The sequence below is a fragment of the Zingiber officinale genome, chromosome 4A, assembly GCF_018446385.1.
Source record: "Zingiber officinale cultivar Zhangliang chromosome 4A, Zo_v1.1, whole genome shotgun sequence".
In the NCBI taxonomy this organism is placed as follows: domain Eukaryota; kingdom Viridiplantae; phylum Streptophyta; class Magnoliopsida; order Zingiberales; family Zingiberaceae; genus Zingiber; species Zingiber officinale.
Genome location: NC_055992.1, coordinates 139,214,003 through 139,233,460, shown reverse-complemented (window position 1 = coordinate 139,233,460; position 19,458 = coordinate 139,214,003). Strand labels below are relative to the sequence as shown.

Genomic DNA, 19,458 nt, shown 5'->3' with positions numbered 1-19,458 from the left:
TATGAGTGTCATATCTGTTAGATGATTAAAAAAAATGATTCAGAAGATATGTGCTATCTAATTTTACCGTAATTTTTATTTTTTTATTAAATTTAAATAAAATAAAATGAATAATGAAATAAAACTACTTTGTTTTAAAAAATGGAAATTATTTATTTTTTTTCTTTTAGTAGAGTGCCACGTCTGAAAATTATTTAATTATCAACTTTATGACGTCATAAACGAGTTCAATGCACATGTTTTTGACTCTGCTGCCGACTATAAAAGGGAGAAGGTAAGCTTTGAGGACCTCGTCGTGGTCTTCCTCTTGGCCAGCGGAGACATCGCCGCAGTTTCTCCGGGATTGGCGTCGCCCTGCCGGGATTCCGAAGGAGAAGAGGCCTTTCGGTGAGATGTTGACCTCCTCCTTTCATTCTGCCCTGTTTGTTCTTTCGCTCGTTCTTTTCCCGCTGGTTCTTGCTTCGAATCGCCGCAAATTCTCGATGTTTTTTCCTTAGAAGGGAATTGTGGAGTTCCAGGGATTGGATCTGGAGAATAAATGCTGAAAGCGTGCAGCTTTAGGTTTATTTTCTCTTTTCCTGGCACAGATCTGGCGAGCTTAGGTTTGAGATCTCCGTGCTTCTGCGATGGATAGGGGTTTGAGTGCCCACAATTTTATTATTGTGAAATTTCTACGAAATTTTAGTTGTCAAGGTCTTGGATGAGATCTGATTGAGTTTTTTTTCCCCCTTTTTCATTTCTTTTTCTCCTGTATTTCATCCTTTTACCTCTTCTTGTAAGAGAGCGTAAGTTTCTGAAAGGATTAATAAATTTGGGTCTCCAGATCTTCCAGTTGGTCAATAGGAGCAAAGCAATAAAACACCATGAAGGCGCTCATCCTTGTTGGGGGATTTGGCACCCGCCTCCGACCTTTGACACTCAGTTTCCCAAAGCCACTCGTTGATTTTGCCAACAAACCAATGATCCTCCATCAGGTATATGCTTTTTTTTTGTCCAGGCAACTAGGCAAGTGAAGTGGAAGAACATTCATTCTCTCTAGAATTCTATGAAAAAAAAACTCTCCATGAGCTTTGGGGAAAAAATTCCCAGCTATTTATAGCAAAAACTAAACCATGTTGCTTGCTACTTATAATAAATGCAGATATGAGATACCATGTGATAGTCTTTTTGGTGATACATAAGAAGTTGCTTTAAATGTATTACTCTTCTAAAATATCTAAGGTTGTTACTGGTTACATCAGGGCAGAGAAAGGATTGTGAAAATCGATAACTATTATGCTGACATTTTTTTGTCAAGGTCTGGGTTTCAGTTTGCTTGTTTGGTTAATTTTGTAATGCGGTAAGTAAATCTTTCATCATCTTAGGTTTCCTCTTACGCTTTTTCTTACATAAGTTTTCTTTCTGAATCATTCGTTTGAACAACAAAGAAATTGGTATGCTTGTGCCTTGTATTCCGTAGAGTTTCAGTATCATTCTGGTGAAATGATGCATCTTCATGGTTTTATTCCTTCAATTATTGTTCAGATCGAAGCTCTTAAGGATGTCGGAGTAACCGAAGTCATCTTGGCCATCAACTATCAACCTGAGGTATGGGAAACCATTGATCTATCATGTTTCCAAGAGACTGAAACTAATACCTATTATTTGAAGGAAATTACCTAATTTTGTTATCGTTTAGGTTATGATTAGTTTTCTTAAGGATTTTGAGGATAAGCTGGGAATTAAAATCACATGTTCACAAGAGACTGAACCACTCGGCACGGCTGGTCCCTTGGCTTTAGCAAGAGGTAAGCTAGCAGATGGTTCCGGCGAGCCCTTCTTTGTCCTCAACAGTGATGTTATAAGTGAATATCCATTTGCCGAACTAATTCGGTTCCACAGATCGCATGGTGGCGAGGCAACGATAATGGTTACCAAGGTATAACACTCTTTGTCGCTCATTCTTTTGCTCTGTGCCAGTAGCCTGACATTTTCTACTTGATAGGTTGATGAGCCATCCAAATATGGTGTCGTTGTTATGGATGACGAAAGCGGGAGGGTTGATAGATTCGTGGAGAAGCCAAAAATTTTCGTAGGAAACAAGATCAATGCAGGGATTTACTTGCTGAATCCATCCGTCTTAGATCGTATTGACCTGCGACCAACCTCCATTGAAAAGGAAGTCTTTCCAAAAATTGCATCAGAGAAACTACTCTATGCCATGGTCTTACCAGGTTTCTGGATGGACATTGGGCAGCCGAAGGACTACATCACAGGCCTACGTCTCTATCTGGACTCTCTGCGGAAGAAATCATCGACAAAGTTAGCTGCTGGTCCTCATATCATAGGGAACGTTCTGATCCATGAGACTGCTGTGATCGGACAGGGATGCCTCATTGGGCCAGATGTTGCCATTGGACCTGGGTGTGTGATTGAGTCTGGAGTCAGGCTGTCAAGGTGCACGGTGATGAGAGGTGTTCGCATCAAGAAGCACACATGCGTTTCCAGCAGTATCATCGGTTGGCATTCAACAGTAGGGCAGTGGGCACGGATTGAAAACATGACCATCCTGGGGGAGGACGTCCACATCTCCGACGAGGTATACAGCAACGGAGGGGTTGTACTCCCACACAAAGAAATCAAATCCAGCATCTTGAAGCCTGAGATAGTCATGTGACAAGGGAAGAGTGGCCTGCTTCTTGGTGTTGTTCAGCTCTAATATTGTTGTTTGAGTTTGTTGATTTGTAGTGTCCCCCTCAGTTTTAATGTTGAACTGTAGATATAATGGTAGTCTTGGTAGCAACAGATCCTCTGGATGTCTGTTGTTTTTTGGTTCGCCTCTGCAGTGTCTGTAATGAAATAATGCAGTGAGTAATCAAATAAGGTAATTATCATCAAATTTCTTTGATTTTGTTGGTTGGATTGATTTTTCATTTGTTACATGTTGCCACTAAAAATGTTTTGGTTTACTTTCTCAGTGCATACGATGTTTTAGGCTTTGATGGAAACAATATATCATATTGATATTTTAATGTATAATAATTAAAGATGAAAGGAGAAACCAGACAAAACAACCAGGGTTTTTCCTATCCTACTATATTATTATTCATATTTAAATAAAATTTTCGTTAATAGATACCATTTGGATTCTCTTCAATATTTTTATTTTTTTATCCATCCATTTTATGGGTGAGTCATTATTCAACTCAACTCTCCATATAGCATGACAAATGTAATTATCATTTCATAAAATTTTTCTTTAAATTTTAAAAATAACTTATGATTATGAAAAAAAACATGATGCTCTTCTCCATTTTATTCCCATTTTCTTTCATTTCAGTAAGTATTTAATTCTTTCCTAGGAATATGAATCGGAATGAGAATCATTGTATTGTAAAATAGAAATGGATATGAGTATGGATATCACTCTTAAAAGTAATGTTTGGTTAGTTGTATATTTTCTATCGGAATAAATCAAAATTTCCTTTTTTACCCTTAAAGGAAAGTAAGAGACAAAATTAGATGTGAGAGAAAGATGGATGTGAGAGAAAAATATAATGAAACATAATGATGAGAGAGACAGTGTGATGAGAGAGAAAGAAGAGAGAAAGTGTGATGAGAGAAAATGAGAAAAGAGAGTCTGATAGGAGAGAGCATGATGAGAGAAGATAAGAGACAAAATATGATGTGAGAGAAAGTATGATGGGAGAGGATGAAGAGAGAGAAAATGTAATGAGAAAAAATAAGAAAAGAGAGTGTGATGAGAGAGATTGAGGAGAGAGAAAGTATGGTGAGAGAGAAAATGTGATGAGAGAGAAAGTGATATGAGAAAAAAAGAGAATGGTGAGTGTGATGGGAGAGATTGAGGAGAGAGAAAGTATAATGAGGGAGAAAGTATGATGAGAGAGAAAGTGTGTTGAGGAAAAAAAGGAGGGAGTGTGACAAGAGAGATTGAGGAGAAAAAAAGTGTGATGAGAGCGAAAATGTGATGAAAAAAAAGAGGAGTGAGATGGGAGAGATTGAGGAGAGAGAAAGTATGATGAGAAAAAACGAAGGAAGAGAGTGTGATGGAAGAAATTGAGAAAAGAGAAAGTATGATGAGAAAAAATGAAGAGAGTGTGATGAAAGAGATTAAGGAGAGAGAAAATATGATGAGAGAGAAAGTATAATGAAAAAAAAAGAGTGCGATGGAAGAGAATGAAGAGAGAGAAAGTATGATGAGAGAGAAAGTGTAATGAGAAAAAAAGAAGAAAGAGAGTGATAGGAGAGATTAAGGAGAGAGAAAGTGTGTGATAAAATGATGAGAGAGAAAATATGATGAGAGAGAACAAGGAGAAGAAGTGATATGAAATAAAAAATAAATAAATATATTTTGATATTTGATATTAAGGGAGAACATTTTAATTTTAGGTCAAGGGTATTTTTGGAATAAGGGAATATTTTGATTGATGAAAATAGGGTAATGGCTCATTGAAAGGAGGTATATGGAAATGATTTATTACCCAATTTCAAGGATTCATTTCCTTATTTGTATTCCTATTCCTATAATCCAAACATTAACAATGACGATCAATGATTCTCATTCCCATTCCCCACTCCTATTCCCCTAAGCCAAACGCCCCCTCAATCATCATTCATCTTGTCCGAAAATCGAAAAGACGGAAAGCTAAGGATGTGGTGCTCACACTGATCTCCTGTAGACTCCACTCAAACCTACAATACAAACTATGTCAATGCCGAGCCAGGGAAGGGGTCCCCGACGTTGGTCCTCCGACACTTAAGTCAGTCATCGACGATGAAGTGGAAAGCAGAGCAACAAGAAGACTGTAGCACAAACAGTGAATATCGCATACCTCCGTCGATGCTTGGACCCCCCTTTATATAGAGTTTCGGTAGTGCGTGTGCACGCTTCCCAAGGTGGGCACGCTTCTCAAAGTTTTTCTGAAAAGACTTGTCAGTAAAGTGTCCCTGACACAGTACCTTAACGGGTCGAGCATATCTCTGAAGTGACAGTGGAAACTTCCGCCGTACTATCTTCTGGTTGTCCGTGTCCGGTGTCGACGACAACAACTCCCAAAAGGATGTCGTTGGATATCAGAGGGAGTGTACTGCTAGACCGAGCGAGTTGGCCGCTTGGCCGGGATGAAATGACCAAACCCCGGATCTCGCCGCTCTGGTGCCTCGTCTGGTCGGCTAGAACCTTGCTACTCCTGTGCGTGTCCACTCGCCCGAAGTTCCACTCTGCCACTGCAGAGACCTGTTGCCAGGCCGAGCGGGGTAACCGCTCAGCCAAAGTTGAACTCTTTCGATGTTAAACTCTGTTGTCTTGCCGAGTGGGGTAGCCGCTCGGCCGAAGTTCCTGTTCGCCATTGTCGAGCTCCACTATTAGGGCGAGCGAGATAGTTGCTCGGCTCGGAATATGCATGTCATCCTTATTGAGCGTCGGTCATTTGACTTCTCCCTATCTCGAAGGAGGCGGTGGATCGAAGTCTTCTTCCCAACCGGGGCATACTTCTCCCACCTGACCGACGCCATCTACGCGTTGACCATCCTGACTTTGACCTCCACCGTGGCCGCGGGGTGGGACCCCTCATCATCACCGCATCACAAGCCTTTCCCTCAAGTCTAGTCGAAGGAGGCTGTAAGTCCGATTGATTGGATAATTGTCTGAGCAAATTTCCTCCCGCTCGACCTTCGACACTATGTGGTTTCTGATCAGGATACGACCGTTCCTTGCCGATCAGCCTGTTGAAGCTTGTCATTCGGTCGTAGGTATGTTCTCTCAATCCAATCGGCACAACGAAGGTTTGTACTTGTAAAATCTTTGCTTGGACTGTCTTGGGCGAGCATGAGCAAGGCTTACGTCACCCAGATTTCTGGGAAATCATACAAATTTCTGCGCATTAAGGCTGAGCACGCACCCATGCCGTCATTAAATGCCGACTCATGGCGATGCGCCACGTGTCCTGCCCACTACCGTCGCACGCCTGACGTGACAGGCAGATATTCGTTGTGATGTGACATTTGGCGGTTCAAATTCAATGGTCAGATCTCGGCTTGGGTTTTCGCGACCTAGATCGGACGGCTCTGGTCGGTCGACCCCGAGGCTTATAACTTTGTGCGTGTTGCCACTTCTTCCTTCACATCCTCGTCTTCGTGCTATTCGACGCTAGCTTCTTCGTGCTCCTACAACATCTCTCCTCTACTTCTCCTCTGGCGATCTCGGTCTAGTAAGCTTTCTCCCCGTCTCCCCTTGTTTTCACATCTTGTTCTTCCGAGCCGGTCAGATCTCGTCTTTCATTTCCGCTGTTCTTTTTCGCTTGTACGACATTCCACTCACTCCCCGACTCTTTCATTACTTTTATTATCCCAAATCTTTCGAGCCGGGGACTTTCCTTTTCCAAGCCCGAGTGGGCTTGGTTTTCTTTGATAAAATGTCAACTTCCAACAAACACTGGAAGGAGTACTTCTTTTTTGTGTGCTTTCCCGAGCGGCCGGACTTCCCAACAAACTGGCAACTTGACGTAGCGACTCAGCCTCCACTAAAGAAGTACAAGAGCCGATCGGACTATCTCAACGCAACCTCAATGTTGGCCGATTATAAATACGACATCCACAAGCTGCTGCTGAAGGGTGCCCTGTATATTTTTAGTTTGAGTCCGATCCGCACTCGGCTCCCGTTCAGCCTAGATATGCGATCACTTTACTCCTTTTTTTGATTCTAACAGATTTTTCTCCCTTTCGTGCAGTCGAAGTCATGTTGTGTGCACGTCTAGCCGGCAAGGCGAAGCTCGCGAATGCCGTGATCAATGTGGCCGCTGTGGAAGAACTGGGGAGCCACTGCCTGCAACCGGTCGACTCACAAGAGGAGCCGCAGGACGAGAGCGAGGTGACACCCATTTTGGCCAGTGGCGGGGTGACTGTGGCTCACAACCTTTTGAACGACAACCGATCATTGAAGTGGAGGGGGCTTCGGGCTCAGCCTCCTCAGCCGAACCACTAATCAGGCGTAAGAGACGTCGGGCGGAGCCTTCATTGCGCTCCACCACTTTCGGAGTGCGGTCCGCCGAATGGATGGAGATGTCGACCCCTACTCCCATCCAAGAGTCCACTGCCCTTGAGTCGTCGGATCAGACACCCTCCCTATCCGATCTGCCTCAGGGATGGTCTGTGCGGCGCTGGTGGCCTTCTTGCCACCAATATTGAAGACCAAGAAGTCGAGCATCCGGCCGGCCTCTTCATCATGGTCGTCCGAGTAGGCCACTTCTGCACAGTCAGCTCAGAGCGGCCAACGCCACATTACGACGATTCTGCATCTGCCAACCAAGGAGTGGCACGAATCCAACCCCGATAGGTATGTAAATGAACCAAACGGTTCGCGAGCTATTCGGCGTTCGATTTGGTAAAAAGCTCGTTAAGTTCGTTCGTTTATCTTATCGAGCCGAGCTCGAGCTCGATTTCGAGCTCGACAGTTTTATCGAGCCGAGATCGAGCTTAAGGATATTCGACTCATGAGCTCGCGAACATGTTCGTTTATAGGCTCGCGAGCCAAAAAAACGAGCCTTAAATCGAGCCAAAAAAATGAGCTCTAAAACGAGCAAAAAAAAACGAGCTCTAAAACGAGCCTTAAAATGAGTTTTTAAATGAGCAAAAAAAAAAAAACGAGCTCTAAACGAGCCCAAAAATGAGCCCGAGCTCGCTTAACGAGTTTGGCTCGTTAACTTTGATAATCGAGCTAATAACGAGCCGAACTCGAACTGTTCGCAAGCTTGATAATTCTAAAACGAGCCGAGCTCGAGCTCGAGCCTTGTGATAAAAGCTCGATTCGAGCTCGAGCCGAGCTTGAGCCCGAATATAACTTAAACGAGCCGAGCTCGAGCCTAATACTATTCAGCTCGGTTCGGCTAGTTTACATCCCTAAACCCTGAGTCCCGAGCTCTGGAGCATCAAATTATCATCCAAGGGTTGCTCGTCAAAATATGGGAAGACGTCCGGACCTGTGGGATGGTGATGCCTCCGGAGGCACTCGCGGACAGCCACACCCAGATGGCTACTAGGGTGAGTTTTGCATTTGTATAGTTTACTTCCAATCGACGCTTATATTCGCTTTGTTGTTTGCAGTACTGGGTGGAGAGCCTGACTATGTGCTAAAGGTTCGCCTTTTTGGAGGAGGAAATAAAGAAAATGAAAGCGTCGAATGGCCAATCCTCCACCGCTCAAGAACGGATGAACGCCGAGGTGGCCAAACTTCGAGCCGATCTAGCGAAGAGCAACAAACTGCTAAAGGCCGAACAGGAAAAGAGCTCCGGGTAGGCTACTCTTCTGGCTCGGCTCAATAAGTAGGTCACCACCTTCGACAATAAAATCGGGTCAGCCAACGCACGGAAGAATCCGGCCATCGAAGACCTTGAGCTGAAGAATAAGGAGGCCCGGGCCCTCGCCCAAAAACTCAAGGAAGCTGAGGACTTCTTGGTCGCCAAGTGGAACAACTGGTCGACCGAAGAAACGACCCTTCGCGGCCAACTTGCCTCCAAGGATACTGCATTGGCCACTGCTAAGGACGAGCTGGAGGCCTCCCGAGCGGCCTTGAAGACCTACCAAGAAGCCGAGCCTAGCCATTTCGAGGCTATGAAGAAGAATTACCTCCGCTCGGATGTTTGCAACGAGGTCGCTGATCAGGCTCTGCGCCTCTTTGATTTGGCCATCGATGGGATGATCAACCATCCCTGCGAGGGTGGCTATCTGCTGGCAGCTCTGACCAGTAGAATCATCAGCCGGGATAAACTCACTGCAGCGCTGCCCGACGACGTTTTGGACTACCTTGAGTGAGGTTGAGAGTCCCTTCAAAATTTCTATAAAATTTTTGAAGTCTTAATGAATGCTCATCCGTTAGAACGAGTTTTATCTCCTTGAATATTTTTTCGACTCCCCTTTTCTTTGAGCATTACACGAACTCATGGTCTCGTGACTCCGATCATCCGTAATTAGTATATCCCACCGACCGATCCCTTTTGTATTCAGTGTCGTTATGATTTTATGAACCTCCGATCGGTCTTGGAGCATTTCGAAGAATAGTGTCAAACGATAACTATATCTTGAAGACTTTGGGCTTTTGAGTAGCCCGGGCTCACGGTTGGTTATTCGTCGATGCTTGCCGGCTCATTGAGCCACGGGCTTAAGGTCGCTACTCGACCGTTGGTGGAGACCAGTGTTTAAGGTCGTCGCTCGACCGTTGACTTATACCCGAGTTTAAGGTTGTCGCTCGGCCGTCAATAGAGACAAGTGTTTAAGGTTGTCGCTCGACCGTTGAAGGTGACAAGAGTTTAAGGTCGCCGCTCGACCGTTAGCTTACACTCGAGTTTAAGGTCGCCGCTCGATCGTCGATGGAGACAAGCGTTTAAGGCTGTCGCTCAACCGTCGATGGAGATAAGAGTTTAAGGTCGTCGCTCGACCATTGATGGAGATAAACATTTAAGGTCGTCACTCGACAGTTGATGGAGACAAGCATTTAAGGTCGCCGATCGATCGTTGATAGAGACATGCGTTTAAGGTCTGATGGAGACATGTGTTTCAGGTCGCCACTTCACCGTTGATGGAGACAAGCATTTAAGGTCGCCGCTCAACCGTTGAGGGAGAGACATTTCAAGAGGCCTTCGCTTTTTATTCATATTCTGTCCTGCGCTTAGGAAACATACAAAAATACATGGTATTCACTCGCGCGCCTCTCATCCGGCCCTGTAGGGTTGGAGATGATTCGCGCTCCATGGCCTCTCGAGCTGCCTTCCCTCTTCATCCTCCAAGTGATATGCGCCCGAACGGAGCTTTTGCACGATCTTGAAGGGTCCGACCCATAGGGCTTCGAGCTTGGCGACGTCGTTGACCAACTTTACTTTCTTCTAGACGAGATCGCCAACCAAGAAGAACCTTGGGATCACCTTCCGGTTGTAGTTTTATTTCATCCGTTGTCGGTACACCGTGAGTTGAACGACTGCTTTCTCCCACGTTTCGTCCACCAAGTCGAGCTCCATGAGCCTTCGTTCGGCGTTTCCTTCGTCGTAGTGCTGTACCCGATCGGATTCTACTCCGACCTCCACGGGAGCAACTGCTTCGCCTCCATATACTAGATGGAAGAGGGTTACGTCGATCGTCTCCTTCTGAGTCGTGCGAACGACCCACAACACGCTGGGAGCTCGTTGACCCAACTACTCCGACGTGGTCGAGCCGAGAGTGTAAACCCCTGAGGATCTCCCAATTGGTGACTTCGACTTGCCCATTGCCCTGAGGGTAGGCCACAGAGGTGAAGGCTTGTTGGATACCATAGCCCTCACACCACTCCCTGAGCCCCTGACCAGCTAATTGCCTCCCATTATCTGATATGAATCGGCGTGGGATGTCGAACCGACAAATGATATTTTGCCAAACAAATTTAATGACCATTTGCTCGATTATTCTTACTAGCGGCTCGGCTTCCACCCACTTCGAGAAGTAGTCGACCGCGACGAGCAGAAATTTTCATTGACCGATCGCTATTGGGAAGGATCCAAAGATATCCATGCCTCATTGGTCGAACGGGCAAGAGACTGTGGACGCCTTCATTTCCTCGGTCGGTCGGTGAGGAAGGTCGTGATACTTCTGGCAAGATAGGTAGGTGGCTACTGTTCGAGCGGTATCTTCTTGGAGGGTCGGCCAAAAATATCCGGCCAGGAGTATCTTTTGAGCTAATGCGCGGTCGCCCGGATGGCCTCCACAGGAGTCTTGGTGCACCTCCCGCAGAATGTACTCGACGTCCTCCAACCTAACGCATTTGAGTAAGGGCCTCGCGAAAGCTCTCTTATAAAGCTAGTCCCCCATCAAGGTGAACCGTCCGACCCTCTTCTTCAGCAAGCGAGCTTCTTCCGGATCGGAAGGCGTTACTCTCGAACGTAGAAACTCTATTAGGGTTGTCCTCCAGTTGATCAGGAAGGTAATTCCTTCCATTCGGTCAATGTGCGCCATGAGCGAGACTTGTTCGATCGGCTGCCCTATGATGATCGGGGATAGTGAACTGCTAATTTTGACAACTCATCCGCCGCCTGGTTCTCCGATAGAGGGATCTTCTGTATAATGACCTCTTAGAAGTTGGTTTTCAGCCTTTCGAAGGCCTCTGCATAGAGGAATTGCTTATCTCGAAAGTCCCGGATAGCTGTTGAGTGACCAACTGAGAGTCCGAGTGGATGAGAACTTTAGCGGCTCCCACATGTCGGGTTGCCTATAGGCCGACTATCAATGCCTCATACTCTGCTTCATTATTGGTGGCTTTGTAATCCAGTCGAACGGAGAGTTGTATCTGGTCTTCCCGTTGTGAGATAAGCAGTATGTCGATTCCGCTGCCTTGCAGAGTGGACGAGCCATCCACATATATCTTCCATGTTGCCTCCAGCTCGACACTCTGGACCTCTATGACGAAATCTGCCAAGGCCTGAGCCTTGATTGTCGCTCGGGGTTGATATTGGATATCAAATTCGCTTAGTTTGGTCGTCCACTTGATTAGCCTTCCTGATGCTTCGGAGTTGAGAAGGACTCGTCCCAGGGCGTTGTTAGTTAGCACGATGATGGTGTGCACTAGGAAGTACGGACGAAGCATCCGAGCGGAGAGTATCAAAGCATAAGCTAGTTTTTGGAGACCGGTGTAGCAAGACTCTATATCCTTCAATATATGGCTTAAAAAATATACAGACTGCTACTCTTGGCCGTTTTGCCTAACTAGAGTCGACCGACCGCATGCTCGTTGGATGACAAATAGATCCAGAGTGATTCACCAACAATTGACTTGGTCAGTACAGGTAAGGAATTTAGATATTCCTTAAGCTCTTCCAATGTCCGATCGCACTCGGCGCCCCATTGGAATTTTGTGGCGCCCCATTGGAATTTTGTGGCGCGGCGAAGCACTTTAAAGAACGGCAGGCTTCGATTGGATGACTTGGATATGAATTTGGATAACGTCGTGATCCGACCGGTCAGCCGTTGAGCTTCCTTCAAGTTTTGAGGCAGCGACATGTCTTGCAAAGCTTTGACCTTGCTAGGATTGGCTTCAATGCCTTGCTCGATTATGATGTAACCCAGGAAGCGGCCACTCTTAGCGTCGAACAGACACTTGCCGGGGTTTAGTTTTATCCCATAAGTCCTCAGCGCCCGGCAAGTCTCGTTGATATCTGCGCATAAGTCAACAACTCGGAGGGATTTAATTAATATGTCATCGATATATACCTCCATATTACGACTGATCTGCCGTCGGAACACCTTGTTCATCAGCCTTTGGTAGGTGGCTCTGGCGTTCTTAAGTTCGAACGACATGACATTGTAGCAGTAAGTTCCGTCGGCCGTAATGAAGCTGACCTTCAGCCTTCTCCTGGTCTTCTTGGGCGAGCGACACTTGGTGGTACCCTTGATATGCGTCGAGTATGCAGATCAGCTCGCAGCCCGCCTGTTGGATCGAGAAGCGCTAGAGGGGGGGTGAATAGCGCTCGTGGCTATTTCTTTTTTCGATTATCGGAATCGTAAAATGTTCGTCGAGTAATTAAAGCAGCGGAAAGAAACAGAAACAAGTACAAACAAAGACACGAAGGATTTACTTCGTTCGGAGCCTGTGGCGACTCCTACTCGAAGGCCCGCGATCCTTGATCGCTTTCCGTGGGCAACAACTATAAGTACGAAAAAGGAGTTACAACGTTGAAGTACAAGTAAATGCAAAAACTAATTATACCGACGACAAGAACAGAATCTTGGAGCTTCGGGTCGTCGGAGACTTGCAGCAGCACTTCCGGATGTCTTTTAGAGCAGCACATTGGAGACAGAAGACTTGGAATTCAATATGTTGAGTTGCTGGTCGAGATCCCTTATAAAGGGTGTTCAAGGCGTCTTCTACTGTTCACCAAGGCACCTTGAATGAGCAGAGTCAGCCGCGGAGATAAGTGCTGAACTGGTCGAACCTTATCAGGTTCAAGGCGCCTCCAACCACTCCAAGGCGCCTCCATGAAGCTGTCTAAGGCGCCTTGGCTTCCTTCAAGGCGCCTCCAAGCTTGCTTCGCAGCCAGCTCAGGTTTTGCACCCGAGGCGCCTCCAAGTTTGGAGACGCCTCGGACACTGTTCATCCAAGGTTAATATTTGCACTTTGGTCCCTGCAAGATACATTAGTCCCAAATATACCCTGCAGTACAAAGTTAGCATAAAATAACAGTAAATATGATAAGAAATATTATGACAGTCTCCTGACTGTCTGGATCTGACTTCGGATTTCCAACCGGAAACCCTAGGTCAACCCGACGCCTACTGTTCCCTCTATGGGGAACGCATCCTCACCTACTCCACTCAGGAGATTTTACCTGTTGCTAGTCGATCCTCCAGATCGACTGGACTTTTGCTCAGCACTCGACGCTTCCGGACTTTCTGCTGGACATCCGCTTCCCGGCCAGTCCAGTCTTTCACCTGGTTCGCGACACCAGGACTTTCCACCCAGGGTTACCACCCCCTAGGATTTTTGCCTGAAGTCATCGACCTGCCAAGACTTTCCGCATAGGGTTACCACCCCCTATGACCTAGAGTTACCACCCCCTAGGGTTTTTCTCTCTGCCTAACCGCAGCTAGGACTTTCCTGAAATCCTCAAGCAGACTTGTTAGATTACAAAACACCTTAACTTTGAATCCTTTGCCATTATCAAAACACGAGTTCAATCGTCAGATGTTTTCCGCACCAACAATCTCCCCCTTTTTGATTATGGCAACTCAAATTCAAAGTTAAGTAAACAAACGAATAGATGAACACTTTTAACATAGGCAAATTTGCTAGAAATAGATGAACACATTTAACAAAGCAAATTTGCTAAAGTAAACCCTACGAATTTAAAGTTTTAGCGCCAACTATGTGCTCCCCCTTAACTGTTGCTCCCCCTTTTATATTATTTTAAATTTGAATTTTACATTTTTGCTACTCTCCCCCTTTGCCATATATCAAAAATAAGCAAGACTAGTCATTTGAACTAGATTTTGAGATCACTTAACAGTCATTTCTTATTTCTAGCTAAGTGAAAAGATGATGTTAGCTCTTAGGAAACTTAGTTAACATTATAAGACTGTTAGGAATTGTATCTTTTTGATAGATTTTAAAAGCTAGTAAAAATATAATTCTTACTTAGGAGAAAAGTTGCTTTTTAATCTTTGAAGGTACTGAGTTAAGTTTTGAAAAATTGTGCAGGAATTTACAAAGTTAGATTTCAAAGTTAGCTAAGTTCAACAAAGTTTGAAAATTAAGATTGGCACTTAGCTTAGCTCTTTACAAGTATTTAATTTTGACAACTATAGCTTAGGTTAACAGTAAACTTTGCTTCAAAGTCAGTTGGTCCTTAAGTCCAAGCATGAGTCATGTTCAATAGATTAACTTACTAAGTATCAGAGCCCTAAAGATCAAACATGCTTAACTAGAAAATTGAGTATCCTTTACCAACTGTCTAACCTTTAGCTACTTGCTGATTGCCTACAGGGCAACAGCTTTCACATGGTTAGTCAAGTTAAGTCACTTTGGTCCAGATAGATTTGACTAGAGCTGGAAGACTTAACTTGATTGATGTATATTGCGTATTTAACGCCCAGACTCATATCGATGCACAGATATAAGCATTCTTGAGTCCAGGCTGTACCCTATGCATCTCACACTGTTCTAAGTCTTTCAAACACAATCAAGGTATACCTAGGTGTTTGTGAGATGCTCTGGCTTAATTCTAGGGGAAAAAGATTTCTAGGGGAAGAGCTTAGGCTAAGTCCAACTTTTGAAAAATCTAGGAAATTGGAATTTTGAAAATTATTTTTCCTAGATTTTGAAAGAAAATGAGATAACAACATGTGACACCTACTCTACCCAACACATTCCTATTTGCCTTCTAAGTGCATTGAACTCAAGTTCAGGTAAGGGTTTTGTAAAGATGTCAGCTAGGCTTGATTTGGACTCAACATGGCTGAGTGCAATTTCACCTTTAGCTACGTGATCTCTTACAAAGTGATGTTTTACCTCTATGTGTTTAGTCCTAGAATGGTGAATAGGATTTTTGGTCAGATTAATTGAGCTGATATTATCAATAAAGATTTTTGTATTTTTATATTCTAGTTGATAGTCTTTTAACGTATGTATCATCCACAAAAGTTGAGATGCACATTCTCCTAGAGCTATGTATTCAGCTTCTGTAGTGGATAGAGCAACACAATGTTGCTTTCTGCTTGACCAACTTACTAGGCACTGACCTAGAATCTGGCAGCTACGACTTGTGCTTTTTCTATCTAATTTGCACCCGACATAATCCGAATCAGAATAGCCATGGAAGTCAAAGGTGCAAGTTCTTGGGTACCAAAGTCCTACATTTAGAGTTCCTTTAATATACCTAAGTATTCTTTTAACATATGTTAGGTGTGACTCTTTTGCACAGGATTGCTATCTTGCGCACATACCTACTGCAAACAATATGTCGGGTCGGCTTGCAGTTAGATAAAGTAAGCTACCTATGGCACTCCTATAGTATTTTGGGTCTACTGGTTTTCCTTCAGGGTCAGAGTCAATGTTAATGTTGGTTGCCATTGGAGTATTTATAATTTTTGAATTTTCCATGCAGAATTTTTTAATTAACTCCTTAGCATATTTAGTTTGATAAATGTAGATTCCATCTTTGGTTTGTTTTATTTGTAAGCCTAAGAAAAAGTTGAGTTCCCCGACCATACTCATTTTGAATTCATTTTCCATTAATTTAACAAATTCTTTTAAAAACTTAGAGTTAGTTGAGCCAAAAATTATGTCGTCAACATAGATTTGGGCTATAAAGATGTCTTTTTCTATAGTTTTTACAAATAAGGTCGGATCTATTTGTCCTTGATTAAAGCCTTTGGATATTAAGTAATTAGATAATCTTTCATACCATGCCCTAGAGGTTTGTTTTAGTCCATATAACGTCTTTTTTAATTTGAATACATGGTTTGGGTAGTCTAAGTCTTCAAACCCTGGAGGTTGGCTTACGTAGACCTCTTCCTTGATAAACCCATTTAAGAAGGCTGACTTAATGTCCATTTGGTACAACTTAAACCCTTTATTTGCTGCATAGGCTAATAACATCCTAATGGATTCGAGTCTAGCTACTGGAGCATAGGTTTCATCATAGTCTAAGCCTTCGACTTGACTAAACTCTTTGGCTACTAGCTTAGCTTTGTTTCTTATTATATCACCGTGATCATCCAACTTGTTCCTAAAAACTCATTTGGTGTCTATTATTGATTTATCTAAGGGTTTAGGTACAAGGTCCCATACCTGATTTCTCTCGAATTGTGCTAATTCTTCTTGCATTGCAATGATCCAATCTGGGTCAGGTAGGGCTTCTTCTATAGTCTTAGGTTCAATTTTAGAAATAAGGCCTATCTGACTTAGGTTTCTGTAGGATGATCTAGTTCTGACTCCGAGGTTTGGGTCACCCAAAATTTGGTCAGGTGGGTGAGAGGTACTTACTCTAGTTGGTCTCGTCTGTGGGTCAGAAACTGGTTCTTCTGACTCATTAAGGTAAGGTTGAATTTCATCATCTTCTATAGTTCTTGGGGTGATGTCAATATTTTCATTTATATTGGATAGATTGTTTTCTTCATCAAATATTATATTAGTTGTTTCTTCAACTTTCAAGGTATTTTGATTATATACTCTAAAGGCCCTACTGGAAGAGGAGTATCCTAAAAATATTCCTTGGTTAGACTTGGGTGTAAATTTTTCTAAGTAATCTTTGGTATTTAAAATGTGAACTTTACAACCAAATACTTTTAAATAGTTTAGATTGGGAATTTTATGATAGTAAAGTTCATAAGGTGTTTTATTGTGAAGTTTGTTAATTAAAATTCTGTTTTGAATATAATTTGCAGTATTTATTGCTTCAGCCCAAAATTGATGATTTAAGTTATATTCGTTTAGCATAGTCCTAGCGGCTTCTTGTAGTGTTCTATTTTTATGTTCCACTAGACCATTTTGTTGGGGGGTTCTAGGACATGAAAATTCATGTTGGTATCCATTTATTTTACAAAATTGGGCAAACCTATGATTTTCAAATACCCCCCCCCCCCCCCGTGATCACTTCTTATTCTTTTGATTTTAGTATCTTTTTCATTTTCTGTTAATTTGCAAAAATTACTAAATATTTCATAGATTTCATCTTTTGTTTTTAGGAATTTTACCCATGTGTACCTTGAGTAGTCATTAATTATTACTAAGCAATATTGGTTCTTGCTTAGTGCTTTGGCTCCATGTGAATCAAATAGGTCAAGGTGAAGGAGCTCAAGTACGGTGCTTGTTCTTTCTAGGTTGGTTGACTTGTGGGTTGACTTGGTTTGTTTTCCTTTTTGACACGCATCACAGATTGAGTTTTCAATAAATTTTAGTTTGGGCAAACCTCTAACTAGACCATTTTGGCTCATTTTTTAAACGAGTCTAGTGTGCGTGTGACCAGTCTTCTGTGCCATAGTTGGGTTTCCTCTTATTGTGTCAAGAGACACTTTATTGAGGATATTGATAAGTCGATTGTGTAGATGTTATTCTTCCTAATACCCTTAAGTCTAATTTCAGGGTTTTCGATGTTTTTAACTAGACATCCAGATTTATCAAAATTGACTAGATATCCGTTGTCACATAATTGACTTATACTTAGTAAATTAAAGTTAAAATTTTCAACCAATAAGACATTTCGAATAATGAAATCGGAACTAAGTTCAATATTACTTTTTCCGATTACTTTAAGTTTGCCGTCGTTGCCGAATGCAACTGATCCTAACTTCTTGTACTTGAGTTTAGTAAACTTCAACTTATCTCCAGTCATATGTCTGGAGCATCCACTATCCAACATCCATTGATCCAATTCCTACACATGAAGTAGTTTGAATTGGTTTTTAATGGATTTAAAGATAGCTTAATTGAAGTAGACTCCTTAGATTTTCTATCTTACTCAATTGTATTCAAAGTAATTTAGCAAACACTTAAGCCTATGGTTATTTTTAATTAACGTTTTGAAATAATTTTGAAATTGAGTTTAAAATGATTTTGAAATTTAATTTTTTAAAATAATTTTGAAATTTAATTTTAAAATGATTTTGAAATTTAGTTTTAAAATGATTTTGAAATTGAGGTTTTAAAATGATTTTGAAATTGAGTTTTAAAATAATTTTGAAATTGAGTTTTAAAATAATTTTGAAATTTAGTTTTAAAATAATTTTGAAATTGAGTTTTTAAAATAATTGAGTTTTTAAAATAATTTTGAAATTGAGTTTTAAAATGATTTTGAAATTTAGTTTTAAAATAATTTTGAAATTGAGTTTTAAAATAATTGAGTTTTTAAAATAATTTTGAAATTGAGTTTTAAAATGATTTTGAAATTTAGTTTTAAAATAATTTTGAAATTGAGTTTTTAAAATAATTGAGTTTTTAAAATAATTTTGAAATTGAGTTTTAAAATGATTTTGAAATTTAGTTTTAAAATAATTTTGAAATTGAGTTTTAAAATAATTGAGTTTTTAAAATAATTTTGAAATTAAGTTTTAAAATGATTTTGAAATTTAGTTTTGAAATAATTTTGGGTTAATAATTTAATTGTTAATTACTTTGATTTAAGTTCAAGTCAATTTAATTTCTTAGTCGTCTCACCCGATTTAAATTGTCAATCAGGGAACCCTATAATTGTTGTGAGATGAATTATTGTTGAATTTAAGGATCTCGTTTAACTTTGTGTTAGATTCAGGTTTAGCTATGGGTTCAACAAGTAAGTATTCTTTGGATAAACTTCTGGGCTATGGTGAGTCACAAGGAGCTCATTAAAGTAACCATGTCTTCGAGGTTTCCCAAATAGTCCTACCCATTGAACTTAATACTAATCCTTGGTCTAACTAGTTAGGATCCATTTAAGGGTAGCTTCGGTCAGTTCCACTTGGCCAAATGCACAAGGTCGAAGTCATATCTTCCTAGACATGCGATGCCCAAGCTTCCCTAACATACTATCATCCAAAAACTTCACCAGTACTGTGAGTCAAGTTAAACCTAGCCCGTTTTAATCCAACTTTAATTACCCTGCCGGGTAATGTACTCTTGTTTTACCCATTTCGGGTAGATTAGGTTGAGTTACCCTGTCGGGTAGTTCAGTTGGGGGTGCCAGCTAGTCTGGATCCTCCATCTATATTTGATTTTGAATTTTAAATTCTATTTTTTGAATTTTGAATTTTGAAGTTATAATTTAATTTCGAATTTTTTAATTTTATTTTGAATTTTGAATTTTGAATTTTGAATTTCGAATTTATAATTTAATTTAATTTTGAATTTCGAATTTTTAATTTTATTTTGAATTTCAAATTTCAAATTTATAATTTAATTTTGAATTAATTTTGAATTTTGAATTTATAATTTAATTTCAAATTTTTTATTTTATTTTGAATTTTGAATTTTAA

The 19,458-nt window shown here is 41.7% G+C and overlaps 1 protein-coding gene across 1 annotated transcript; it reads left to right on the top strand.

Annotated features, from left to right (window-relative positions):
• The first annotated feature begins 266 nt into the window (after nt 1-266).
• LOC121971464 (probable mannose-1-phosphate guanylyltransferase 1) lies at nt 267-2,878 on the top strand. Its single transcript, XM_042522740.1, has 5 exons — nt 267-387; nt 824-974; nt 1,525-1,587; nt 1,679-1,918; nt 1,985-2,878. Exons 2-5 carry the CDS (start codon nt 864-866, stop codon nt 2,654-2,656), a joined length of 1,086 nt encoding a protein of 361 aa, XP_042378674.1. The 5' UTR covers nt 267-387; nt 824-863; the 3' UTR covers nt 2,657-2,878.
• Nucleotides 2,879-19,458: the final 16,580 nt, after the last annotated feature.

Coding starts and splice junctions, on each gene's coding strand:
- LOC121971464 (XM_042522740.1), top strand. CDS start 864: ATGAAGGCGCTCATCCTTGTTGGGGGATTTGGCACCCGCCTCCGACCT. Junction 1,588..1,678: donor CCATCAACTATCAACCTGAG/GTATGGGAAACC, acceptor GTTATCGTTTAG/GTTATGATTAGTTTTCTTAA. Junction 1,919..1,984: donor CAACGATAATGGTTACCAAG/GTATAACACTCT, acceptor TCTACTTGATAG/GTTGATGAGCCATCCAAATA.